At 48.3% G+C, this 27,867-nt stretch overlaps 1 protein-coding gene across 3 annotated transcripts; it reads left to right on the top strand.

The window, feature by feature from the left end:
* Positions 1 to 210: 210 nt before the first annotated feature.
* Positions 211 to 19,799, top strand: Hdhd5 (haloacid dehalogenase like hydrolase domain containing 5). 3 transcript variants are annotated; one of them, XM_041644532.1, is made up of 8 exons: positions 211 to 349; positions 6,804 to 7,007; positions 9,282 to 9,394; positions 12,425 to 12,518; positions 13,825 to 13,855; positions 15,464 to 15,638; positions 18,510 to 18,698; positions 18,868 to 19,799. In XM_041644532.1, the coding sequence occupies exons 1-8, from the start codon at positions 224 to 226 to the stop codon at positions 19,175 to 19,177; spliced, it is 1,242 nt and encodes a 413-aa protein (XP_041500466.1). In that variant the 5' UTR covers positions 211 to 223; the 3' UTR covers positions 19,178 to 19,799. The 3 variants fall into 3 exon arrangements, with proteins under 3 accessions (XP_041500466.1, XP_041500460.1, XP_041500473.1); XM_041644526.1 differs by having other exon boundaries at positions 13,822 to 13,855; XM_041644539.1 differs by lacking the exon at positions 6,804 to 7,007 and having other exon boundaries at positions 13,822 to 13,855.
* The last annotated feature ends 8,068 nt before the right edge of the window (positions 19,800 to 27,867 follow it).

Below are 27,867 nucleotides of genomic sequence, written 5' to 3'. Positions count from 1 at the left end.
ATAGACTTTCCATTTACCAGCGAACGCCGCCCTCGAACTCCAGGATCGGCACTCGGAACCTAAGAGGACGCCGCCGGCTTGGACTACATATCCCGAGAGGTCCCGCGCCGGCGACCGCTGATTGGTTGCTTCGCAGGGCGCGGGGAGGGGGCGCGAGTTGGGGGGTGGTAAGGAGAGACGGGGTTGGGGAACGCGCAGTGTGCGCGTGCGCGCGGCGGGCGCGATGGCTGCGCTCAGCGGGCTGGCTGCTCTCCGTGCAGGGTGCCGTCTGTGGAAGCTTCCTGCGCGCCCGTCTGCGGGGCTCCCGGGCTGCTGGCTCCGGAGGGGCTACATCGTGGGTCGCGCTGAGGTGAGGACGAGCGGGTTCGGCCCAGCGCTCAGGGCTGGCGGGCGGGAGGGCCGTGCGGGCCACTGAGCATCCCGGCCTCGGGGACACCCTCCCGGAGACCGTGGAGCCGCTGAACCCTTCGTCCTTCCCGGAGCGCCTTCCGCCCGCTGGAAAAGGCCGTGTCCGGGGAGACCCATACGGACCCCAGATCAGCCTCGGGAGGGTTCGCAGCTCCTTCCCGCGCGCCTGGAAAGTTTCTTAGCAGTTAATTCGTTTCTGCTGTTCGAAGAGCCCGCGGAGTCTTGTTTCTGGAAAGGTAACTGCTTTGGATGTGACCAGTACACTCTGTACGGCTCAGTTGCGCAGCCTTTAAGGCAAAAAGAGTCATTAATTTTGTTATTATTATTATTTCTATGTGTGATATATACGCGAGCACACGTGTCGGAGCTTGGAGAACAACTTTGGGGTTCTTGCCTTCCAGTGTGTGTTCTGCGGTTGGAACTCATGTCAGGACGCTTGCACCGCATTTAACAGCTTAGCCCTCTTGCTGGCCCTTAATTGTTTTTTTTTTTTTTTTTTTTGGTTTTTCGAGACAGGGTTTCTCTGTGGTTTTGGAGCCTGTCCTGGAACTAATTGTTTTTTAAGCATTGTGAGTTTCCAAATATAAAAAGAATACGAATCTCATATTTTTATCTTCCAAATAACCAGTCGCTGTATATTGGTGCATCTGCTTATCTCTCCCCCTTTGTGGCTGTGAGACTTTAAATCCCGGAGTTTTTATCATTTCAACCCTGAACTGTGTGAGGGCCTCCAAAAAGGACGTTTTGAACGGAATCACAATGCTCTTACCATGCCTAACCAATGTCAACTTATTTTGAAATTGTAAGTGAATGGATTTTTGTTTGCTTGTGTGGGTTGTGACTGACCTGGACCTCACTCTGTAGACCAGGCTGGCCTCAAATCTTTGATGCTCCTCCTGCCTCTGCCTCCTAGGTGCTAGGATTTCCAGTAGGTGCCACCAGGCAAATGGGTTTTTAAGCTTAAATGTTCAGAATGCTGTTGCCTGCATTCAGAGCAGTGTTTCCTGATTTTGCAAGGGGACAGAGATAAAATTGAACTGTTAAAAGTGACAGATTAGCCTTTCTAGAGTCGCCTCCGCTTCCTTTGGGAGGCGTCTCAAGGGAAAGGTCTGCCATATTTTCCCCCCAGACATCATTGCTGAGCACACGAAGGGGCTTAGGCACAGTGCCAGTGTTGTTCATGGCAGGTGTGTGGGGAGATCATGTCCCCTCGTCTGTTCAGACCTATGTGCTGATTCTCTCTAAGAAGAGTAAGATGATGAAATCGGAAAAGAGCTCTGGAAAAATAAAAATACCAGGGCTTGCCAGTCAGTGGTGTTGCAAACCTTTAATGCCAGCACTAGGGAGGCAAAGGCAGGAGGATCTCTATGAGTTCAAGGCCAGCCTGGGCTACAAGAGCTAGTTCCAGAACAGCTAGAACGGTAATACAGAGAAACCCTGTCTCAAACCTCCCCCCCCCCCAAAAAAAAACCCAACAACAACAAAAAAAACCCAGGGATTTTATGGCCACTCTGGAATCTACCTGAGAGCCTCAGTTTAGGACTCTGTTAGAACGATGTTGAGCAGTAGGGAAGGACTGCAGGGATACTGAGGGCCACTGGGTATGAATGAAGTACGCTTATTGACAGTAGGCAAGGGAGAGTGTGTCCAGGCTGAGATCTCTGTCCTGTCCCTCCACCCCACCCCACCCCATCCTTGCTTGCTTCCAGGAACTGCCAAGGGAGTAGGGGTAAGGGCTCTGGGCTTGCTGCTAGTTCATTTGAAGTGGAATTCTGGACCCAGAGTTGTAAAACAGGCTAGGAAGCCTTTGGCTCATTTTCCTCTCAAAAGTTGGTTCTTTGATCAGAGGGAAGGAGCTGAGAAATGAACTCGGGCCTTATACAAGTTATGTTTGGCCACATTCTTTAATAGCTACTTTTTTCTTACACTTTTGTGGGAGAGTTTTGCTAGGTAATACCTCATTTGAAGATAGACGCCTCCTCACAGTTAGATAGAAAGAATAGATAAAAATGTTTGCTACATGTCTGGCATGGAGCCCAGTATACTCTGCTGGGCTAAGGTGCTAAGGGATTGGCCTTGGAGGCTTTTGGCCGTTTGCTCGCAGATTTCCTGCATGCATGAGAGACTGTCTCTCTGCTTTTTTCTAGTGGGCAGAAGTAATGGTCTTACTGATTTGAGTTGTTATTACCTGCTTTTCCAGTTTTCCTGCCCACCTCCTGCTTGGCCTATGGGCTAAGCCTGTGAGACTGTTCCTAAGCTAGGTAAAGGAACCAAGAGGTCTGGGAGCTCATACCTGCTTAGTGGGAGGAAGGATGGGAGCTCACACCTGCTTAGTGGGAGGAAGGATGGGAGCTCACACCTGCTTAGTGGGAGGAAGGATGGGAGCTCACACCTGCTTAGTGGGAGGAAAATGGAGCCATTAGTCACTCTACTTCCTAGTTTACCTGATACAGACAGTCATAGTTCACTCCCTTAATTTATACCCTCTTGTTTTCCCATCTTACCTTGACTGCTGTCTCTCTGGTGTTCATGGCCTTCATGTGTTATGTCCTTAAATGGTAGTGGTCTTCCTAGTTCCCCAAGAATAGACTTTCAAAATCTGTGTGTGTGTGTGTGTGTGTGTCTCTGTGTGTGTGCATGTGTGTGTGTAGGTGTGTATCTGCATATGTGTGGATGGATATGTGTGTGTGTCTGCATGTGTGTGGGTGGATGTGTGTGTGTGTAGGTGTGTGTCTGCGTGCGTGGATGGACGTGTGAGTCTGCGAGTGTGTGTAGGTGTGTGTCTGTGTGTGTGGGTGGATGTGTGTGTCTGTGTGTCTGCATGTGTGGGTGGACGTGTGAGTCTGCGTGTGTGTGTGTGTCTGCGTGTGTGGGTGGACGTGTGAGTCTGCGTGTGTGGGTGGACGTGTGAGTCTGCGTGTGTGGGTAGACGTGTGAGTCTGCGTGTGTGGGTGGACGTGTGTGTCTGCGTGTGTGGGTGGACGTGTGAGTCTGCGTGTGTGTGTAGGCGTGTGTCTGCGTGTGTGGGTGGACATGTGAGTCTGCGTGTGTGGGTGGACGTGTGAGTCTGCTTGTGTGTGTAGGCGTGTGTCTGCGTGTGTGTGTGTAGGCGTGTGTCTGCATGTGTGGGTAGACGTGTGAGTCTGCATGTGTGGGTGGACGTGTGAGTCTGCGTGTGTGGGTGGACGTGTGAGTCTGCATGTGTGGGTGGACGTGTGAGTCTGCATGTGTGGGTGGACGTGTGAGTCTGCGTGTGTGGGTGGACGTGTGAGTCTGCGTGTGTGGGTGGACGTGTGTGTGTAGGTGTGTGTGTCGATGTATGTGTCTGAGTGCAAGTGCCTTTGTGTGCCAGAGGTGTCGCATCCCCTGGAACTGAAGTTGTTAGATGGCTGTGAGTTGCCTGTTGTGGGTGCTGGGAACCAAACTGGGATTCTCTGTAAGAGCAGCAAGTGTTCTTAACTACTGAGCTGTCTCTCCAAGGTCCTGAGTTCTCCACACCTACCCCCACAGGTTCCATCCTTCCCCTGCCTGCTACTCCTCTTCGGTTCACTGAGTGTACTGTCAGCATCAATCAGTGCTAGCTCGGAATTCTTTTTTTTTTTTTTAAATATTTATTTATTATGTATACAATATTCTGTCTGTGTGTATGTCTGCAGGCCAGAAGAGGGCACCAGACCTCATTACAGATGGCTGTGAGCCACCATGTGGTTGCCGGGAATTGAACTCAGGACCTTTGGAAGAGCACGCAATGCTCTTAACCATTGAGCCATCTCTCCAGCCCTCGGAATTCTTTTCCAGAAAACTCCGCCTGTTTAATTTGATCCTTCATTGTATGTAATTATCAAACTTAGAACGGCCAGGCCTGGGGATATAGCTCAGTGGTAGGGTGCTTGCCTGTCATGCGTGAGGTCCAAGGTTCTCTCTCTAGTTTCCTGAGAACTTAAAAACTTTAGATTGATTCCTATTTGTGAAAGCGCTGCTGTTTTAGTGGCTTGTTTTCAAGGCTAGCTGCTCATTCTGTCCTGTCAACTAAGCAATGAGGGACTAGAGCACTGTTCACCTGGGTTGATGTTTTGTTTATTAAGACAGGTCTTAATGTATAGCCCTGGCTGGCCCACCCTCCAGTGCTAGGATGAACGGCACCATGCCTGTTCCTGTCTGTGGTTTGGATTGGTCACCACTCATAGAGCTTTGTGCACAGACTGCATGTGTTTTAAGGGTGGCTTGACCCAGTTGGTGCCAACAAAAGAGAAATGGCAGACAGGTTAGGCTAATTCATTTGTTTTGATAATTGAGAATTAACAGGCAGCTCATAAACTAAGAAATGGAATGAGTTTTCAAAAAAAGATTATTTAGAAATTGGGAAATGGAAATGGTTAGGGTGATAGAGCTGTGGGCCTTATACATGCTAGGCAGAAACAATGCCATTAACTGGGTGGTGGCAGCTATGTCTTTAATCCCAGCACTCACTCAGGAGGTAGAAAGAAGCAGGAGGATCTTTGAGTTCAAGGCCAGCCTGGTCTACAGAGCAAGTTCCAAGATAGCCAGGGCTACACAGAGAAATCCTGTCTCACCCCCCCACCCCCCCAATAAAAGAAGTTAAAATGAAAACACATTTTTTTTTTTTTTGAGACAAAGTCATATAGCACAGGCTTGCCTGAACTTGCTATGCAGCTCAGGTTGGCCTCCTCCTAGGTTCTGGGATTACAAGTATGCCACTAAAGATGATTCTAAAATGGTTGGTTGGTTGGTTGGTTGGTTGGTTGGTTTTTCGAGACAGGGTTTCTCTGTGTAATCCTGACTGTCCTGACACTCACTTTGTAGACTAGGCTGGCCTCAGGTCCAGAGGTCTGCTGGCATCTGCCTCCTGATTGCTGGAAGCATTATCACTTCCCGGCTTAAAAAAATGATGCTGGGAATTGAACATATATCCTCAAGTGTACTAGGCGAGTCGACTTACCACTGAGGTATATTCCCAGCCCTAGAACAAACTCTTACAAGATGGCTGTGTCTAGGAGTGCTGGTGAATAACTTTAATCCTAGCAATCAGAAGGCTGTAGCAGGAGGATCTCACAGACTCCAAGCTTCCCTAATTAAATAGTGAGTTCCAGGCCAGCCAGGTGTACAAAGTAAGATCCTCTTCAGAGGGAGGGAAGGTTCGGGCTGGGTAGATGGCTCAGTAGTTAAGAACATTTGCTCTCTTATAGACGACCTGGGTTTTATCCCCAATATCCAAGTGGTGCCTTACAACTACCCAAACTCCAGTTCTAAGGGATTCCACGTGCTCTCTAGTCATTCCAGGTATCAGGCATACATAGACATCCCAGGCAAAACACTCATACATGTAAACTGAACCTTAAAAAGGAATTTAAAAAATATAGTTATGGGGGGCTGGAGAGATGGCTCAGTGGTTAAGAGCATCGCCTGCTCTTCCAAAGGTCCTGAGTTCAATTCCCAGCAACCACATGGTGGCTCACAACCATCTGTAATGAGGTCTGGTGCCCTCTTCTGGCCTGGAGACATACACGCAAACAGAATATTGTATACATAATAAATAAATAAATATTTAAAAAATATGTATATAGTTATGAAAGCCAGTGTTACTGGTTAAATTGTTTATCACCCAAAGAGAATAGGGTACATAATTGTATTTAATTGCATGGGGGTAAAGAAGAGTAAACAGGGAAAATAGAAACTGGTTGTGTTAAAATGGTAGGGTTATGTTTTTCTTTGGATTCCTTTATTTCCTGTTTTAAATTGCTTATATTTATTTTGCTTTTCCAGGACTGGGCCTTGCTAAGCAGCCAGTGCTGGCTTCAGATTCACTGTGTAACCCAAGCTGGTCTTTTTGTTTTTCAAGACAGGGTTTCTCTGTGTAACAGTCCTGGCTGTCCTGGAACTCACTATGTAAACCAGGCTGGCCTTGAACTCACAGAGATCCAACTGTCTCCTTCTTCTTCACAGTGCTGGGATTAAAGGCATGCACCACCACTGCCCAGCCCCAAGATGTTCTTAAACTCTAGACTTGCCTGCCTCTGCCTGCTGAGTGCTGGGATTACAGATGTGTGCCACTGCCTGGTGCAAAATTAATTTCGACAAAGTAGTTCTGTGTTTGGTGAACTTGGTAAACTTCTTTGTGTAGGTGGATTTGGCCAATCAGAAATCCCATGCCGCGGTGTAGCTGAGAGGTAGAGTTCTTACCTACCATGTGTAAAGTCTGATTTCTAGCACTGCCAGACAAGCAAAGGAGAGGAGGCGGGCCGTGCTTTCCTCTCTTGTTCTTTCTGATGCCATTTTCAGACAGTGACCTGAGGATGACCCTTTCTGTATGATGGTCTTTCCCCGTCATTTCCTCTGTCTCTCATGCAGTGCCAATTCTCTTTCCTGGTGTACAGAGCCCTCCCACCTTTGGCTTACTGTTTGACATTGATGGAGTGCTGGTTCGAGGCCACAGAGTAATCCCAGCTGCTCTGGAAGCATTCGGCAAGCTGATAAACTCCCAGGGGCAGCTGCGGGTACCCGTGGTTTTTGTCACAAATGCTGGGAACATCTTACAACATAGCAAAGCTCAGGAGCTGTCAGACCAGCTGGGGTACAAGGTAAGAGGCAGCCAGAGCATGGAAACCCAAAGACAGGCTCCTGTTGGACCCTCCAGCCCTACATCCCCTTCCTTAGGTGGTGGTTTGACTGGGCAGTGGGAATCTTAAAGTTCTAGCGTAGACTTGTGATGACAGCAGAGAGTCTTACACACAGGTGTACACACATGGTTGAGTGAGCACAGCAGTCCTGCCTTTGGGACTGAGGGTGTAGTTCATGTAATTCTGTAAACAGAATTCATGCCTACCATGAGTGAAGCCCTGAGCAGGACCTCAGCGTGGCGTTACTATCTATGGTGGCACACCCTTATCACAGCTGTTTTCCAGTACTAGGCTGGGCTATATGACACCCTGTTTCAGGAGGGTGGGGAGAGGACAGGGATCTGTCCTTTATGTTTTAGTGTTTGAGACAATGACTCGTGTATCTGTAGTAGTTGATGATGACTCTGCTTCACTAATTCTGGGATCACAGCTGTGCACTGCCGTACGTGGTTTATGTGCTGGGGATTAAACCCAGGTCTTCATGCATGCTAGGCAAGCATTCTACCCAGTCCAGCAGTTTAGTTTATTGTCTTCATGACTCTTCTAGAGGTTTGGCCCCTGAAAGCCAAGATCACATGTGTTCGGCATTCCACGGTACAGATGGGATTGTGCCATAGCAGCTCTTGTTAACAGTAATAGTAGTACAGGCTCATAACAGGTACCTGAGAAGCTGAGGCAGAACGATTATGAGTTGTAGGTGGCTTGGGCTGCATAGTGAGACTTTGTGTCAAAGAAATAACAAAAATCCCACTCCTCCACACAGCCAGCAGCTGTGCAGCTCCGGGAGTTCTGTCCTCCAAAAGCTGAGCATCTCTGCCCCTTTGCAGTTCCTCACTGTATCCAAATGGGTACCTGCTTGGTAAGGGTGAACTTAGTTTTGCGAAGGGGTTCTTTGTAACCAAGAGAGTCAATAAAGGCTGATTGATTGATTAGGTCGTGCTGGCTGAGGTTGAATCCAAGGTAGAGGAATGAAACTAGAACCTTGAAACTCTTTCAATAAAAGGACCCCAAAAAACATTCTGAGGAACCTAGTGTGATCGTGCACACCTCTGTAATCTTGGCACATAGGAGACTGAGGAAAGAGACTAACCACAAGTCTCAGGCCAGCTCGAGTGTAGTGAGACCCCCTCTCAAAATAATAGTCACTTTTGATAAAGACTACATACATTGTTGGAGATTGCTGCGGAGCTGGCACAGTGGGCAAAGTGCTTGAGTTTGATCTTTGCACCCATCTAAAAAGTCAGGCTTGGAGGCACAACTGTAATTCCAAGGTTAGGGGGAGGGCTGGAGACAGTTGTATCCCTGAGGCTTGCTGGGCAGCCAATCTAGCCTTTAGCCAGTCTAGCAAAATAGGGAGCCAGGTTGAATGAGAGACTCAGTAAGTTGGAGACTGACTGAGAGAGACACCCAGTGCTGACCTCTGGTTCTCCACACTTGCATCTCCCACATACATATGCACACACATGCACATAACACACACAAACTAGACTCTGAGCTGAGAGTTTGAGTTAATGATGGAACACTTGCTTTGCATTTGCAAGGTCCTGATTTAGTACCCAACACGGAGAGGTAGAACTGAAAACACATCAAGATCCAAGGCATTTTTTTATGACAGTGACAAAGAATATACTTGTAAAGCCTGTGGTTTTCAACTAAGGGATGAAGAAATCTCAGGGGTGGGGTTGGAGAGCTGTTAAGAGCACTGGCTGCTCTTCCAGAGGACTCAGGTTCAATTCCCAGTGCCTACACTGCAGCACCTACATAGCAACTTCAGTTCCAGGGGATCTGGCACCCTCACACAGATACGCTGCAGGCAAAACGCCAATGCACATTAAAAAATACATCTTTAAAAAAGAAAGAAAGAAATCTCAGTAGGTTTCCAAGCTAAGCCCAGTAGTATTGGTGAACAGTCAGATCTTAAATCTGATAATGCTTTTCTTGTTTCGTATGTTGAGAATTAAATTAGGCACACCCACACCAAGGGATTGAATCCATGCCCTCATGCATGCTGGACTAGCACCCTGTCTCTGAGCTATATTCCTGGCCCAAGGTAAGTTCTCATTCCTACTTAGGTAAGTCTTAGAAGGTGTCAGGTGCTTGGAAAAGCTGTCATACTTTGTGTTTTAGACAATGAGCACCTCCCCTCCAGTGGCAGAACCCATTGACTGTCTCCCTGTTATTCCCTCTCAAGCCTATATCGTCCCCTGTTTTCCTGTTTCTTGGTTGTCTCTGTAGGTGGATCCAGACCAAGTCATTCTCTCTCACAGCCCCATGAAACTCTTCTCGCAGTACCACAACAAGCGGATGCTGGTATCTGGGCAGGGACCCCTGGTGGAAAACGCCAGAGCGTATCCTTTTTGCTTTGCTGTTCTGGATGGAGAGGAGGGTGCAGACTTGGGGTGCCAGAGATATGAGGTGGGCTCTTGGGGAACAAGATAGGTCCTTCATGTGGTCCTTGTGCCTGGTGATGCCAGGCCACATACCACCACATGAGTGCCATCTGCAGAACTTAATGTACAGAATCCTGTGTCTTATCCCTGAATAGTCTTGATCTGTTGTGTCTTGAGTTAAAAACTCAGGAGTTCTCAGTGAAGTAAGACCTTTTGGGGTGACTCCATGTGGGAGCTTTGCTTCAGCCTTCATCCGTCTTTGTCACTCCTGTTATTAAATAGTGCCCTTTTGGTCACATGTACTCAGAAAGCAAGAGACTTGATCCCTGCTCCCAGGCAGCTTGTTCATGTGCCCTGGATCCTTCCTGGGAACCATGCTGGGCTGTGATCTAAGGCAGGCCAGGGACCCAGGTAAGAGCATTGGGAATGTGACTTAATCAGGGAATTCATACTTGAGAATGGAAGAGCATACCCACAAACAGTGAAAGAATGTTTAATTTAGAACAGAACCAATAGAACGAGCATATATTATGAATGGAACTTTATTAGCTTGACTTACACAGTAGAGGCTGGGTAGTTCAACAGTGGCCATCTACTACTAGAGAACCTGTGAACTCTGTAGCTGCTCAATCCACTGTTCCTCAGCAGTCTCAGTCTGGCACTGTTCCTGGAGAAAGCTTCAGTACATGCTGAATTCCTCAGACCTCTTATGTCTGGGCCACTTCCAAAAGGTGCCCCCTGTTGCAAGGAGAGCCAGACCTCTTATTCATCCTGGCTGCCCTTAGCTTAGCCCCGAAATAACCACACAGAAACTGTATTAATTAAATTACTGCTTGGCCCATTAGCTCTAGCTTTTTTAAAAAATATTTATTTATTTATTATGTATACAATATTCTGTCTGTGTGTATGACTGCAGGCCAGAAGAGGGCACCAGACGTCATTACAGATGGTTGTGAGCCACCATGTGGTTGCTGGGAATTGAACTCAGGACCTTTGGAAGAGCAGGCAATGCTCTTAACCTCTGAGCCATCTCTCCAGCCCTAGCTCTAGCCTCTTATTGGCTAACTCTTATATTCATTTAACCCATTTCTATTAATTTGTATATCGCCATGTGGCAGTGGCTTACCGGCAAAGATTCTAATTGGCATCTGTCTCAGGAGGAGGATCCATGGCTTCTCTCAGACTCTTTCCTTCTCCCAGCATTCAATTCTGTCTTTCCCGCCTACCTAAGTTCTGCCCTATCAACAGCCCAAGGCAGTTTCTTTATTCGTTAACCAAGAAAAGCACCACAATCCCCTATTCTTGGGAGGCCTTTCCCCCTCAGTTAGTTTTTCCCGATTCATGTCTCTTAGTTGAATGTAGGTCCAGTTAGGATGAGAGTCATCACAGGCTGGGAAGCTAACTCAGCTGTGAGGGCTCTGCTGTCATGCCTAACCATCTGCGTGTGATCAGGACCCACACAGTGGAAGGGGAGGAACTGACTCCACAGGTTGTTCCGTAATGTCCATAAATGTAACATTTATACATATAAAAAGATGAACTATTACGAGATGAGGGCTGGGAATGAGGCTCAATTGTAGAGTATTTGTCTATCATGCATGAGGCCTTGGTTTGAATCCCAGCTCCCACATAGGAGAAAAGATGGCACAGGGCCAAGGAGATGCGTCTCAGCTTAAGCAGGGAGTTAGATCTCCAGGTCCCACCCAGTGGAAGGAGAACTGACGACCAAAGTCGTCCTCTGACCTCCACACGTGTTCCCTCCCCAGCTATATCAGTGTTTTTATAAAAATGGAAAAGATGGAATGCAGTGGAAGTTACAAAGAATGAGATGGGTTGTAGGTACTAAGCCTCGAAGTATAGAGGGAAACAGCTCTGGAGCAGGAGTGCCTTGTAGCTTCAGACATGGTGTGGTGGTGCCCTGGAAGGGGTTAAGACTTCCTAGGAAGGCAGGGCAGGCAGTTGGAATGGGTGGAGTTGGGCATTAGAGAGAGGAAGGGTAGGCTGGGGCTGGAAAGTCTTGGGGTAAGCTCAGAGCAGTGGAGAGCCAATTAGGCCCCAGCTGCTGGGAGGGTCTGTTAGAATAAACATCTGGGGAGACTGGTTTTGAGTCATCTGAAACCATGTCTAGTTAAGATTGTGGATGGAATTAGGGACAGGAAGGTGGCAGCAGATCTTAGAGGAGAGCAGGTTGAAGTCAGCCTGGTTTTCTGCATGACCACCCCTTCCTTGCTGAATGGGGTTTGACTGTGATTTAGTTCCCTCTACTTCTTAGTGACTGTTGGGTGGCCTTTCCTGGGGAGATGTCAACAAACATCTATTCAACCCAGATAGGGCACCGCAACTCAATGAATCAGCCAGTTAATTGGGGTGAGAGGCAGCCATGTCACCAAAAGCCCATCCCAGAGAAGTGTAGGCTAGCGTGAGTGCTGGCTGGTGAAGCTGCTTCCCCGGGCTCTCTGCACAGCTTGGCTGGTGGGAGTGTCTCTTCCCCAGGGGAGGGAAGTATGAAGAGATCAGAGAGGGAGCTTGTGGCTCAGATAACTTTCAGGGATTCCCACCTTCCAAGAGGGAATGTTTCAATCCAGAGGAAACAGCTATTCACCAGTTCGCATCCACAGAAGATTCTCCTCCCAACCCAGTTCTTAGGGCTGCACTATACTGTTCATGGAGCACCAGTTTGAATGGGCCCTGAGTGTGGCATAAGCTCCTTGAGTACGCGTGGGTTTGGCCTCTGTTCTCTGGGTCTTGCTGGTGTAGGATCTGGTACCTGGAATGTGCCCTAGTGGGACACAAGGATTACACTGGTGTTGCATGTGTCTGCTCTGCCTGTGCGGTCCACAGGCTGCCACTTGGTGCCAGTGGGGTTTATGATAGCTCCCTGCCTGCCATGGTCAGGACTGGCCCTGGATCTGCTCACCTGTGACCTGAGGTGTCTATAAAACATCTTCCTCAGAACTGTGTAGCTTTGCTGCCCTGATCTTGCTCCAGATTAGGCTTCCAGAATGTGGTAACAACAGATGAGGTGCGAACAGCCTTCCCAGAGCTGGACATGGTGGACCTCGAGCGGCGGCCGAAGACCACGGTAATAAGGACAGGGTGGGTCACTTCACCCTCCACAAACTCCTGGTTGTCTTCCTGTTCCCTGTGTTGGTTCCCCTTGTTGATCTTCCTACCCTTCTGCTGGGAGCTGCATTTTGTGTTGTGGTTGCTCCTGCACTGGGCTTGGAGAGGTGTATCTGGCCAAGGGTTTTGTTCTCTGGGAAGATGAGCATGGCTGAGAGAAGCAGTGGGCTCCTCGCCCTCGCCTTGTGCTTTGTCGTAACACTTCCTCCACTTAACAGTGGCTTTCCCAGGTTTTCTGCAGGCTATCAGTAACCTTGGTGCGTGACTCACTGCTGCTCCTTTACCCTGAAGCACAGTCCAAAGAGGCTGCCTTGTGAGGAGAAAACACTGAGGAGTCTGTGTCTTCCCACTGCCCTTGCTATTTAGCTCATATTTGAACACAGTGGCTTGATTTCCTTTTGCAGTTCTGGTGGTCAAACCAGGGTTGTACTGGCTTGGGAAGTCTCCACTGCTAAGCTACTCCCCAGCCTGTGATTTCTTATTTCTTGGGATCATCAGTTCCAGGCCACTCATTGACCACCCTTTGGAGTATGGCTCTTGAGGTGCCCATTGGCTATTCCTTTTGGAAATTTATATATATTTAATAGCTTATGCCAACAATTTAGGATTTGATGAAATACAATTTTAGACAAATAAACTTACTTCATTGATTTAGTAGAAAATAGATTATAAGTTTTCCTTCCAGAATTTTCTAGTTGTAGAACAGATCCTATCCTTTGAGAGCTTTCTCTTGAGTCACTAAATTCTGTGAAGAACTAAACTATAGCGTGGGAACACATCTCAGAATAACACCAAGGCTGAGTTCAACACAGGAGAGGTGGCTCATCTCAGAGCCAAGACTGCAATGACCCAGGGAAGAATAGGCCCAAGGCTGATTAAGAGAAATCCTCTAGAACTGGTATGAAGATAAGAGAGTCCTCATGCCCAGAGAGCTCCTCTCTCGGGCTACTTCCTCCTTTAGCGCCCTGATTGACCTGCTGGGCCAGGACCTTGTTTTCTGTCATGCCTGGAGACGCATAGCTGACACTGCCCCTCCTGGCCAACTTGCCACTTGGCGTTCCTCAGCCTGTGTTGAACCCAGTCTGGGCCTTGTCTTCCCTTTATGCTCTCCTTGCTAAGTTCCCTCTGCCACTTGGCTTGAACTGGTCCTTGGAGGTGGTGTCTGAGCTGTGTGAAACCTGTCTGTCCTGCTACTCAACTCTAGAGACTGGATACTCCAGGAATGGAAAGTGACTAGCATTGATGGCCTCTTTGTCTTTTAGCAGCGCCCGAGGAATGACTTCCCTGCCATTGAAGGTAAAAAGGGCATGTGTCTGGGTAGATGTAGGTCCCTCTTTCCCTCTCTGTGTTGAAGGTGGCCCTGCACACCAGGACCCGAGTCACTGGCATCTAGCTCTACCTGTCCTCTCGGCTCAGCTCAGTACTCAGACATGTATGATGGTTCTTACTGTGGTGAAGAACTGTAAGCTCAGCAACTCTGCAGTAGATAGGTATGGACAGCTTAGTCCGGTGTTGCTTAGCTCTCCCCTTGGGCAATAAAGACATTGTAACATCTTGTTGCCTTTCTGAAGTAAAATAACTTTCCCATGACCCACATCAGAAAGCAATCAGTGGCCAGTGTGGTGGTGCGTTTGTAGTCTACCACTTGGGGGGCAGGGGCTGAGCTGAAGGATAAGGCTAATCTGGACTTCGCAATGAGACTCTTATCTCAAAACGAAACAAAGTAGTTAGTGTAGTATAATGCCCCAACTGTACCCGAAGCGTAAGGAAAATGTCCTGGTGAGAAGATTGTAAATGTTATCTGAGAAGTAAAATGATTGCGCCAACCAGAGTGGGCAGGACTGCTCCAGCAGTAGAGACAGGCTGTATCTACGGTGCAGTACAGGTGTGTGGGCAGAATCGCCATTGCTGAATTGATGTCTCAAATGGAGAACAATTCTTGGTAATTTTTTGTTTGTTTTTCAAGAAAGAATTTCTCTGTGTAGCCCTGGCTGTCCTTGAACTCTGTAGACCAGGCTGGCCTCAAACTCACAGAGATCTGCCCTCTTCTGTCTCCCAAGTGGCACGCGCCACCACTGCCCGGCTGAGTCTCTTGATTATATGATCATTTTAAAAAATTGTTAAACTGTACAAGAATATTTTGTAAGGCTTAGCGATAAAGAATACTTGATGCTCTTGCAGCGTAAGGTTTGAATCCCAGTGCCCAGATGATACCTCACAACCATCTGTAAATTATCATCCTGTCTCCACCTCCCAGGTAATAGTGCCCTAGGCGTATGCCACCATGCCAGGCCTTAGTTTTCATGTATTTATTGTATTGCTAGGGTTGGGATTTAGGGCCTTGTTCATGCTAGGCAAGCCCTTGATTCCTGAGCCATATTTCAGGGGCCCATGTTCCTTTTCATTTCAAATGTAGTTGAGGCAACTGAGGTTTAGTGGTGAGTAACTGGCACAGTTCCACAGAAAACTTGGCTGAGTTAGGATCAGAGCTCAAGGCTCCCCTCAACCCAAGTTCTGCTTGGCTATTAGGCTCAGAGATGTGACTGAGAGAGCCAGGCCCTGTTGAGAACAGTAGCACTTGTGGGGTAAGGTGTGGTGGATAGAGTCCATCAACAGGAGCAGCAGCATGAGATTTGCTGCTTTTATGAAACAGCAGTGGACACAAAGGACACCCTTAGGGTACTCCTTGCTGGACCCTGACTTTGTTTGCCCAGGGTGTCCTGGGACGTGGCTTGATCAGGGATGCTCAGGGAACCATACTCTTGCCCAGATGTGCACCTTAGTAGGCCTGTAGCTCTGGGTGGGTATTGCTAACTGGCTTCTGTTGTCTCTGAAGGGTCTTCCTACCACAAAAGGGCAGTCCAAGTGCCCTGCTTTCTTATCCCTGTGCCTTTGATTTTTTAGGGGTCCTCCTTCTTGGGGAACCAGTCCGCTGGGAGACAAATCTGCAGCTGATTATGGATGTCCTCCTTAGCAATGGGAACCCTGGGACTGGCCAGGTGACAGCTCCATATCCCCACCTCCCTGTCCTGGCTAGCAACATGGATCTCCTGTGGATGGCTGAAGCCAAGATGCCCAGGTGAGAACACAGTATCCCTGACTTTTCCCTGAGAAGCCCTGTAGGTACCACACTAATGTGGTCGTTGAGAGTAAGGGCTTTCAAGAGTTACTTCTTGTCAATTATTAAACTAAAACTAGAGGTTACTGAGCATGAAGATGTGTTGAGTGATTTTTTTTACCCTGCTGGTCTCAGAACACGTCCATCAAATAGGTAGTTCTAAGGTATGTCAGTGGGTGCGTATTCAGGATTCTCCCTCTGCACGGGTTCCCTCACTTCTCTGTTTGCCTTTGTATGTGAGCCCTAGGATGGGGAAAGCTGGGATTATAAACCAGGATTATTCCCATGGTGTAGAGCCAAGTACTGAGACCCAGCTGTGGGTACCCGCATCCTGCCCTTTTCTCGGGCTGGTAGTACCTCTTTTGTGACCCTCAGGGTGCCTTGTTGTAAAGCCAGCTGATGGCTGCTCTGACTGGGATTCCAGAACCTAGTGTCTTCTCAGTTTTCCAGAGACTGAGCATGGTCAGCAGAGAGTGTTCTAGACAGCCTCGAAGAGGCAGGGCTTTCTTCCTGTGATGCTCCCCTCTCCTTTTCTTTCTCTCTCTGTGAGCCAGGACCGAACCATGTAGCTCAAGTTGACTTCAGTTCATTGTCTTCCTGCCCCAGTTCCCCCTAGTGTATTTAAAGTGTATTCTTTAGCAGGAGGTTTGGTGTTTTCTCTGTTATTCATAGGTTAGGACATGTTGATTTTAGATGGGGATCAGGTAGGAGTTGGGTATGTAGCTATGAGTTGAAAAACAAGGGGAAAACTAGTTTATAGACCAGATTTGAGATGATTTTTCCATTCAAAGAAGCCATATTTGATATTTTTTTTTTTGTTTTTTGTTTTGTTTGTTTGTTTTCCAAGACAGTTTTGGAACCTGTCCTGGAACTCACTCTGTAGACCAGGCTGGCCTCAAACTCAAAGAGATCTGCCTGCCTCTGCCTCCTGAGTGCTGCTGGGATTAAAGGTGTTTGGCCACCATCACCTGGCTTGAGACTTTTTTTTTTTTCCACACAATTATTTTTGTATTGTTGGAGACAGGTCTCACTCTGTAGCTTTGACTTGTCTGTGACTCAGTGTAGTCCAAGCTAGCCTTGAACTCATAATTATCCTCCACCTGCCTCCTGAGTGTTGGGATTACAGGTGTGTGCCACCATGCCTGACTGTTTACTCAACACTCTCAAAGTTAGCTGGATGTGGTGGTTCACAGCAGCAACTCTGGCACTGAGAAGACAGAGACAGAAGAACACACAGATAACATCAGCCTCAGACCAGCCTGGGATACAGCAAAGTCCTGCTTCACAAAATAAAAACAAAGAAACAAAAAGAAAATGGAGTTATTTTGTTGTCTTATCATTTAGCCTTGGTTGGCCTAGAGCTCCCTGTAAAAGCAAGGCTGCACTCAGGAGGCCGCTTGTTTGTTCCTGGCTGCCCAGACCATAAATAACCACACAGAAACTGTATTAATTAAAACACTACTTGGCCTATTAGCTTATACATATTTCTAGCTAGCTCTTACATCTTAAATTAACCCATTTCTATTAATCTGTGTATTACCACGAGGCTGTGGCCTACCTGTAAAGTCCCATCCAGCATCTGGTGTCTGTCTCCTGTGGCAGCTACATGGTTTCTCTCTGACTCTGCTTACTTTCTCCCAGCATTCAGTTTAGTTTTCCCACCTATCTCTATTCTGCCCTATCAAAGATCAAAGCAACTTCTTTATTATCCAATAATAATAAACCATATTCACAGCATACATAGATTCCCACATCACTTCTCAACTGCCCAGGTGCCAGTGTTAAAGGCATGCATCACCATGCCCAGCCAGAAAATGTTATTCTTATGTAAAAGAGTGATCCTGAATGTAAGTCCAGGCAACAGTGACTATTAGGGTTTGGCTTAGCACTGAGGATGGAAGACAAAAACACTCTACACAAGTAAGTTTATTGCTTTCTCATTAAAAGAAGTCAGGTTGGCAGTCTGGGGCCTGTGTTCAGTCTCTCCTCTATCAAGGAAACACACACCTTCCTGAAGCATAATCTTTGCTCCTTCATGTAGATTCCAGAATGACTGTCAGCATCATGTTAGCGTTTTAGGTTGCCACCTAAAGCAGTGGAGTAGGGCTGTTAGCTTGCAACCCTGACAAAATACCGAAGTTAGCAACTTAAAAGGAGGAAGATCCATCTCGGCTCTGTTGATTTGGGGCCTATGGTGACCAGAACATTGTGATGGGTTGAACATTATAGTACAAAAACCACTCCCCTCATGCTAGCTGGGAGCAGAGGGGTAGAGTGACAGGCAGGCGTATGCCGCCAGTGGCTTGTTTCCTAGCAGGATCCTCTTTCTGAAGATTCCACCCTCCCAAGTTGTCATCAGCTAGGGACCATGTAAGATCCAGACCCTAAGGAGGACAGAGAAGGGCATGTCCTCCTTGTTTTAAGGACACTGAATCAAAGCTGTGGGGACCAGTAGGCATGCTCTTTCCACCTAGTGGTCAGTATGCGCCACTGGAAGGATGGCGCCGGAGGTTGTAGAATAGCATCCAGTCTCGGGGATTAGGGGCCTGGTGAGATGGGTGTGATCCATGGACCCATGTAAAGGTGAAGGAGAGAACTGACTCCATACAGTTGTCCTCTGCTGGTCACAGCACAAAAAAACCAACGTAAGGTTTGGGGGTGAGGCTATCAGGTTTTGACCCTAGCTTACGACCCTGGGAAAATTGCCTGCTCTTGCCTCATTTTCTTCATGCGCAATGACTGTAGGGAGGGGAATTCAGGTGGGGCGCACAGACCGCTTGGAGAACAGCCAGTGCCCTGAAGACTGGATTGCTGAGATCTCTTCTTGGGCAGGTTTGGTCATGGCACCTTTCTGCTCTGCCTGGAAGCCATCTACCGGAAAGTAACGGGCAAGGAGCTGAAGTATGAGGGCTTGATGGGCAAACCCAGCATCCTCACTTACCAGTACGCAGAGGACGTGATGAGGCAGCAGGCTGAGAGGCGAGGCTGGTCTGCCCCCGTCAGGAAGCTCTATGCTATAGGGTAAGCCCTCTGTCTCCATCTCCGGCTTCCTCTGCTCATCTGCCCACACTACCCTGGCCTCCCTGCAGCTGAGTCACACCCCCTCCTCCCAGGCTGATCTCTATCCTGGTGGCTTTGCCACATTAAGTTTGGATTTTCTCTTTTCTTTTCGGTGTTGCTGCCCTACCAGTGATAACCCTGTGTCCGATGTCTATGGTGCCAACCTTTTCAACCAGCACCTGCAAATGGCAAAGCGTGGAGAGGAACGTGGGACTGGTGGACAGCAGAAGCGGCAGCCTTCAACAATCCAGAGCTGTGTCTCCATCCTGGTATGCACGGGCATACACAGTTCTCAGGACCCAGGCTCCGAAGGGGCGCAGCTTCCATTCCATGGCCACCGAGACTTCAGCTTCAGTCCGGAGCTCCTAGAGGCCTCCCACATCGTTCATGATGTGGATGAAGCTGTGCAGCTGGTTTTCCGCCAGGAGGGTTGGGCTTGATAGGAAGGAGATGTATCACAGACAAGGGGCTGTTGGGGCATCCGCCTCAGGGAATCCTGTGTGCCAGGCTGTGGTCCAGGTCACAGGCATCAAGTCCCAGCCTGGCCCTTGCCACGACTTCCTGAAGAAGATCGCAGCTTCAGTAGCTATAGAATGACCCTTGGGTAGCATTTCAGGAGGATGGATTTCTGGTCCTTCGTGTGTGTCTCTTGTAGTCTGACCTCATACCAGTTCCTTTACCTCTGTGCCTCGTTTCCTCTCAGTAAGGACTTTTTTTTCCCTCCAAGACAGGGTCTCACTATTGTAGCCCTGGCTGTCCTGGAACTCACTCTGTAGACCAGGCTGGTCTTGAACTCAGAGACATCTGCCTTCCTCTGCCTCCTGAGTACTGGAATCAAAGATGTGTGTCACTATACCTGCTTCAGTAAGGGCCTTCTAAAAACGGGGACAGCGTACAATTATGTGGAAACTTCTGGAAAGCCTTTGCTCTCACTGAGGGACCCTGCAAGCCAGTGAAGTGAGGTTCTGGTACTCATGGTAGTTTCCGCTGTATTTTAGAGCACTGCCCGCAGACTTGGTGGGCTTTTTTTTTTTTTTTTTTAAATTAAAAACTATCCTAGTATTTGTTAGGTTGTGTCTTGTGAAACTTTGTCTGGGATGTCCCATGAAGGGAGCGAAGAGGCAGAACAATTGTGACATTTCATTCCCTGAGCATGGTGTCTCCTCTTCTACTGCTGCCTTTCCTCACCCCAGGCAGGGCTCTGTCTAGGAATGACTTACTCTGGCTTTGACATATGCCTAGCACCTTTCTTGGTGTGGAAAAGAAAACAGATCTTTCTTGTTCGTGTCTGTCCTGAGGGCTTTTCCCACAGTGAGTCCAGAGGTACATCCTACATGTGTTCTGTCCCCCGGGTAATCCTACTCCAGTTCGGTCTTGTTTGTCTCTCCTAGAACCTTGGTAGTTGTCAGATTTCGTGGTGCTATAGTTTGAATGTTACTGTCTCCAACATAGCACTGAGAATTAGATCTCATGGCATGTGGCATTCTCAGTGTTCTGGAGGCCGAGGCAAGAGGATTTTGAGTTTGAGGACAACCTAGGACACATAGCATACTACTGTCTGAAGAAGTAAAATTTAAAAAAACAAAACAAAAACCCCTGACTGAGGACCCCAGTCAATGCCTGCCCTGTTCTACTATAGTCGTGGGTGTATCAGGTACAAACTCCTGACTCCATCCTCCGCCTTATCCTGTCTCCCTGTCTTCCTGGCCTCGAACCCTGATCACCTGCTTTCACCTCCCAGGTGCTGAGGTTTCAGAGGTGTGCCACCATGCCGGGCTCAGTTTTCTTAAAATACCATTGGCTACACTGACTAATTTCTTGATACCTTTGGCTGCTTCTTTGTTTAAAGGTGAGGGAGTGCCAGGGGAGAGGAGAATGGGGAACTGGCATCCTGGGAGCTGAGTACAGTTGTTGAATGCCCACTCCCTGAGGACCAGGCCTTAACCATCCACAGGCTCACCCACTCTGGCACCTCACAGGTTACACAATTCCCCTGCTGTCTCCCTAAGGCTTACGGTCATGCTTTCTTCCCCTATTTCCCATGTCAGCTTTGTTCTTGATGTGTACAATGTGGGAGTGCTGCTCACCTTCATCTCCTGCCCCTACTGAGGTCCCCCTTCTTCTTGTGCCCCAGAGATAGAATGAGGAAGGGAAAAACACACAGGGAAAAGCTTAGGTTCTCCACCACTGAGCTCTGGTGGAGAAGCTGCAGCGCCCTGTGAGCCCAGCATGTTTATTATATAGGGTTGGACAGAGAACTGGGTCAGTGCACACACACAGATGAAGAGGAGATGGGTTAGTGCACACACACAGATGATGAGGAGATGGGTTAGTGCACACACACAGATGATGAGGAGATGGGTTAGTGCACACAGATAACGAGGAGATGGGTTAGTGCACACACACAGATGATGAGGAGATGGGTTAGTACACACAGATGACGAGGAGATGGGTTAGTGCACACAGATAACGAGGAGATGGGTTAGTGCACACACACAGATGACGAGGAGATGGGTTAGTGCACACACACAGATGATGAGGAGATGAGTTAGTGCACACAGATGTTGACGAGGAGATGGGTTAGTGCACACACAGATGATGAGGAGATGAGTTAGTGCACACAGATGTTGACGAGGAGATGGGTTAGTGCACACACACAGATAACGAGGAGATGGGTTAGTGCACACACACAGATGATGAGGAGATGGGTTAGTGCACACACACAGATAACGAGGAGATGGGTTAGTGCACACACACAGATGATGAAGAGATGGGTTAGTGCACACAGATGATGAGGAGATGGGTTAGTGCACACAGATAACGAGGAGATGGGTTAGTGCACACACACAGATGATGAGGAGATGGGTTAGTGCACACACACAGATGATGAGGAGATGGGTTAGTGCACACACACAGATGATGAGGAGATGGGTTAGTGCACACAGATAACGAGGAGATGGGTTAGTGCACACACACAGATGATGAGGAGATGAGTTAGTGCACACACACAGATGATGAGGAGATGGGTTAGTGCACACAGATGATGAGGAGATGGGTTAGTGCACACACACAGATGATGAGGAGATGGGTTAGTGCACACACACAGATGATGAGGAGATGGGTTAGTGCACACACACAGATGTTGAGATGGGTTAGTGCACACACACAGATGATGAGGAGATGGGTTAGTGCACACACACAGATGTTGAGATGGGTTAGTGCACACACACAGATGATGAGGAGATGGGTTAGTGCGCACACACAGATGATGAGGAGATGGGTTAGTGCACACACACAGATGATGAGGAGATGGGTTAGTGCGCACACACAGATGATGAGGAGATGGGTTATTGCGCACACACAGATGATGAGGAGATGGGTTAGTGCACACACACAGATGACGAGGAGATGGGTTAGTGCGCACACACAGATGACGAGGAGATGGGTTAATGCACACAGATAACGAATGAGGCAGAGTTACTGTGTCCACTGAACGAGGAGGAGCTTTAAGTACTCGGTAGGAGCAGGCTCTATAAGGGAGCAGTCTTGAGGCTGTAATATCCCAGAGAGAAAGCTATGATGGACGCTTTGTGCAGATGTGTGAACATCTGCACGTGGACCAGAGGAAGACTTTGCCATTCTTCAGCCTCACCTGGGGGTGAGGTGGGGTTGCACTCTTCCCATGGGTCTGAGGCTAGGGTCCTTGACATGCCTGCTCATGCCAACAACACACATTAATGCAAGAACTCCACACGCTCAGGCTTCCTGCACTCCCCGCAAGGCTCCTTACCTGTCTCCTCTCATCCCTTCCCTCTCTATCCCCCTTCTTCTGTCCTCTCATTGTTCCATACATCAGTCAGGTTATAGATTGGATCTATTTTGTGATCAAAACCTTCCTGCGATTTCCTGTTTCATTGAGTAAAAGCCACAATTTCTTACCACAGCGCAACCACCTCTCCGTCCTGCCGCCCCACCACCTCTCCGTCCTGCCGCCCCACCACCTCTCCGTCCTGCCGTCCCACCACCTCTCCGTCCTGCCGCCCCACCACCTCTCCGTCCTGCTGTCCCACCACCTCACCTGTGGCTCTTGCCTGCTGCACCCACCCCATCACTTAATGTTCCTTCACCGTGTATACCCAGAAGTCCCCAGCATGTCCTGCCCGGGGCCTCTGTCGCCTGGCCTACACTTGACTCATGCCATTCCTTTTTCCTCCCTGCTTGTGGGCAGATCACCTCAGATGTCTGTGAGTTCCTCTGAGAAATAGCTCTCTCAGGCCTAGAGAGATGGCTCAGTAGTTCACTGACTGCTCATACAGAGGATCCAGGTTTAATTCCCAGCACCCATATGGCAGCTCACACCCCCTTTACCTGCCCAAGTTTTTCCTAGTACTTACACTCTTTGACCTAAATATATACTTGCTCATCTTCTTCTACTGAAATAGAAGCTCCATGGGTTGGGGCCGTATCGTCGTGTCTCCCGCACAGGCATGTGGGACCTGGCAGCATTCTGTCTGTAGACGTGTGTTCAATAGCTGGTTCCTGCTGATCCGCCTGTCTTCCTGTAAGGATCCCCTTTTCCTTGGGGACTATGGCAGGAAGGAAGACTGTGGGTCAACCTGGAATAAATCTCAGCTCTGCTACTCTGCTGTATGATCTGGCGCATTTCCTTCACTTTTTCAAGACTTCATTGTTTTTCTCAACGCGGAATTTGTGTTCACTGTAACTTTGCTGCAGGTTTCTGTCAGAAATAAATGAGGGCTGGAGACTCCCTTATTAGAGGGTCTGGCATGCACAAACCAGGCATGGTGGCACACACCATATCCCATCACTCGGGAGGTAAAGGTGGGAGGACCCCAAGTTCAAGGTTACTCTTGATGACTACATTAAGTTCAAAGCCAGCCTTGCTTTATGAAGCCCCGTCTCAAAAAACAAGAGGGAGCTGTTGAGCTTTTTAAAGTCCAGAATTTCTCATATAGAACCATTTTTTTCTAGGCACTAGGAAGTCCAGATTCAGCCTTTTGTAACTACAAGAACTGCTAAGGGCTGTGCTTGAGAATATGGGAGTTTGCGGGGGCTGGAGAGATGACTCAGCGGTGAGAGCACTGGTTGTTCTTCCACAGGTCCTGAGTTCAATTCCCACCAACCACATGGCAGCTCACAACTGCCTGTAACTCTAGTTCCAGGGGACCCAACACCCTCACACTGACATATATGCAAGAAAAACACTAATGCACATAAAATAAATAAATTAAAAAAAGAGAATATGGAAGTTTGTCCCATCATCTTTGTGCTTGGTTATGCACATTGCACGGAGGGAGAGGATGGAACTTTCCAGAACACGCCCCTGGCTACAGTGGGAGTGGTCACCCAGGCCCGCTCACTTTAACGGGCAGGGACAGAGTACAACAGTGCAGTAATTCAGGCTGTAGGGTCAGAGAGACGACTGGGTGGGTCAAGGAGCTTGCGCACAATCTGACTTCCGGCCTGCGTGGGGCCTCGTGGTGAAAGGAGGCTGCCGACCCCCTGTTCTGTGGTACACGTGCCCTCACACCCTTAAAATATATAACTGTAATAATTTTTCAAATGTTAAAGAGTCAGCTGGGCAGCGGTAGCACACGCCTTTAATCCCAGCACTCGTGAGGCAGAGGCAGGCGGATCTCTGTGAGTTCAAAAACACCCAGGGCTACACAGAGAAACCCTGTCTCAAAAAACAAAATAATATTAAAGAGTCACGTTCTGCTTAGGAAGAGAGGTAGAGCGCATGTTGGACCAGAACCAAGCAGCACAGCTCCAGTGCCCGGCACCTGGATAGCACTGAGCTGTTACTGCCGTGGTTTATTTAGCAGGGGAGGGAACCGTGAGTGTGCTAGGCAAGTAGTCTACCACTGAACAACACTTCTTCCATGTTGTTTCTTTGTTTTACTTTTTTAAAAAAAGATTTTACTTATTATGTATACAACATTCTGTCTGCATGTATGCCTGTAGGCCAGAAGAGGGCACCAGATCTCATTACAGATTTTTGTGAGCCACCATGTGGTTCCTGGGAATTGAACTCAGGTCCTCTGGAAGAACAGTCAATGCTCTTAACCACTGAGCCATCTCTCCAGTCCTTTGTTTTGTTTTTTAATGTACTTTCTGTTTGCTTTTGAGAAAGGGTTTCTTTGTGTGGTCCTGGCTGTCCTGGAACTTGTTCTGTAGACCAAGATGGCCTCAAACTCACAGATCTGTCTGTCTCTGACTCACACTGGGATTAAAGGCGTGATGCACCACCACCTCCTAGCTTTTAATTTACTTTTTAAAAATTATTTTGGGTGGTGGTGGTACAAGCCTTTATTCCCAGTGCTCGGGAGGCAGAGGCAGGAAGATCTCTGAGTTTGAGACCAGCCTGGTCTACAGAGTGAGTTCCAGGAGAGCCAGGGTTACACAGAGAAACCCTGTATCGAACCCCACACCCCAAAAATATATATAGTTTCACGTATCCCAGGCTGGCCTCAAGCTTGCTAGGTAGTCAGGGTTGGCTCTGATTCTCCACCTTCTGTGTTGATGACAGACATAAACTACCACATCTGACTTATACCATGTTGAGGCTCGAACCCAGGCCTTCGTGCATTCTAGGCAAGCCCCCTACCAGCTGAACCATGTCCCTAGCATAGTTACTTATTTTTTTGAGCCAGAATCTTGCTTTGGGACTTAGTGTGGCTGTCAATTCAGCAATTCTTCAATCTCAGCATCCTAAATTCTAGGATTAGATGAATGTGCTCTGACATCTGGACTGTGATTATTTCTTTTGTTTTTTTCCTCTGTGTATCTCTGTCTCTGTCTCTCTGTCTCTCTCTCTTTGTGTGTGTGAAGGCATATGAGTGTGCATACACACCTATGTGCACAGGCACCTGGAGCCAAAAGTCAGTGTCTGGTGTCTTCCTCAATCGTTCTCCACCTTATTTTATTTTATCTAATGTTTAAATTTTATTTGTATGTATGGTTGTTTCGCTTGCAGCATATCTGTGCAGCACATACTGTATCTGTGTTTGGTGCCTGCTGAGGTCAGAAGAAGACAGCAGATTCCCCTGGAACTGGAATCGCAGATGTTAATTTCCTTGTGGGTCGCCTGGAAGAGCAGCAGCGCTCTTAACCTCCGCACCACCTTATTGTGTGTTGCAGGGTCTCTTACTGAGTTGGGAACTCACGGACGTGGCTAGTCTGGCTGCCAGTGAACCCTAGAATCCTTCTGTCCCCACATTCCCAGTGCTGGTATGATAGGCAGAAGCCACCACACCTGACTCCAAATTTTGTGAAATTGTATTTACTATGTGTGTAGTGTGTGTGGAGGTGTGTGTGCAGGTCAGAAGACAGCTCTGTGGAGTTGGGTTCTCTTTCACCTACATGTGGGTTCTGGGGATTGAAATCATGTTGCCAGGTTTGCATGGAAAACACGGGTCCCTGCTGAGTCGAGACAGGGTTTCTCTGTGTAGCCCTGGCTGTCCTGGAACTCACTTTATAGACCAGGGTGGCCCTGAACTCACAAAGATCTGCCTGCCTCTGCCTCCCAAGTACTAGGATCAGAGGCACGTGTCACCACTGCTGGCAACAGAGGCAATTATTACCTATCCCATTTCTTACAAATAAGGTACAAAGGCAGAAGCCATTCAGTTATTCCTTTCAGAACCATCATTCCTGCCTCTTGGCCGGGCAGCATCATCGTCTTCCTCCAAGCGCTCCACAGTCAAGGAGCTTGCTGTTCCTTGGGCCCAGCAGGTTGACCTTGTGTGGCCGGCAGCAGGTTTTCAAGAGACCAGAAGGGCAACAACAAGAGTGGCCACGCGAGGGCGCCAGGACTCTAGATCAGATCCTTCCGCACCGTCCCAGGGACTGTGAAGAGAGGTCCTTTCTTCTCTCTCACTTGCCTGTGTTTTGTAAGGACATGATATATGACTCCTGACTGGGTACAGAATCCCGGCATATGTACTGACATTGAGTATATGGATCTTTGGGGAGGAGGGCACCGCCACTCAGCAGCAGGTCCGGTCCTGTCCCCAGGGGCTTTGCCAAATGCGAAGTGGAGACTAGAGTCAAAACCAACTGCCTTCATTTGCTCAATATCAAACGAGATGGGAATGTGACTGCATGTGTTTTGATGAGGCAATAAAACAAAAGGCCTCTGGGACAGCCGGGTCTATTAGATTAGACCCTGTTTCAAAAAAGTAGTTACAAACAAACACCAACAAAACAAGCAAAAAAGGCCATATATCAATTTGAATAGGATGTAAGCCTTTTGAAAACTACTATTTTTTGCTCAGACCTCCAGGTACACGCGTCATGCACAGACAAAAATGCAGGCAAAATATTCAGGCATAAAAATAAAATATTTAAAACAATGAAACTATTCTTGCATTGCTGAAAGTAGAACTCAGTCAGGGCTTTTGTGCATGCGAGGCAAGGCTTTCAACACTTCCATTTTGTTTTTGTTGAGATAGGGTCTTGTAGCCCAGGCTAGCTTCAAGCTTGCTTTAAGGGAGGATGAGCTTGAATTCCTGAGCTGCCTGCCTTCACCTCTCAAGTGCAGGGATTGCAAGTATATACCACCACACCTGGCTCCCACCACCACCCCACCTCACCCCACCCCCTACATCAGTGTTGGGATCGAACCCAAGAAATCCTACATGGTGGGCAATGAGCCTGTAGTTTACTTTTATTTTATGTTGGGGGATGGGTTTCAGGATGCTGTCTAGACTGGTCTTGAACACCTGGAGTCAAGTGATCCCCTGCCTCTACCTCCCCAGTGCTCCCTATAGGCTTGTGCCACCCTGCCTGATGAGCCGGTATTTTCCATGAAATTATTAATCTGGGACAAGGCTGCTGTCAGGCACTGGCAGTGAACAGATGTAATCTCTGGAGCACTGTGTGAGAGGTCCACTCTGGCAGCCCCCCAGAGCTGCTGAGGAACACCCCTGGACTGCAGGTGCAGGGGGCATGTGGCAACCCGGACGCCCTACAGAGCCAGGTTGCTGTAGCAACCCAATGCTGCCTTCAGGGAGGAATTTTAAAACACACGGGCTAAAATCATTGTGTGTGTGTGTGTGTGTGTGTGTGTGTGTGTGTGTGTGTGTGTTTAGCATGATTCTGTCATTTC

This window comes from Microtus oregoni, unplaced genomic scaffold (genome assembly GCF_018167655.1).
Source record: "Microtus oregoni isolate MIOR12 unplaced genomic scaffold, Mior012 000002F_ref0000024, whole genome shotgun sequence".
Taxonomy (NCBI): Eukaryota; Metazoa; Chordata; class Mammalia; order Rodentia; family Cricetidae; genus Microtus; species Microtus oregoni.
The sequence above is the reverse complement of the archived record's forward strand: the minus strand, read 5'-3'. Positions and strand labels throughout refer to the sequence as shown.

What these genes read in the sequence shown, in the direction of transcription:
- Hdhd5 (XM_041644526.1), top strand. Translation starts at nt 224, where the DNA reads ATGGCTGCGCTCAGCGGGCTGGCTGCTCTCCGTGCAGGGTGCCGTCTG. An exon ending in AGCGGCGGCCGAAGACCACG is followed by an intron (nt 12,519 to 13,821) that starts GTAATAAGGACA and finishes TTTGTCTTTTAG; the next exon opens with CAGCGCCCGAGGAATGACTT. An exon ending in TGACTTCCCTGCCATTGAAG is followed by an intron (nt 13,856 to 15,463) that starts GTAAAAAGGGCA and finishes TTGATTTTTTAG; the next exon opens with GGGTCCTCCTTCTTGGGGAA.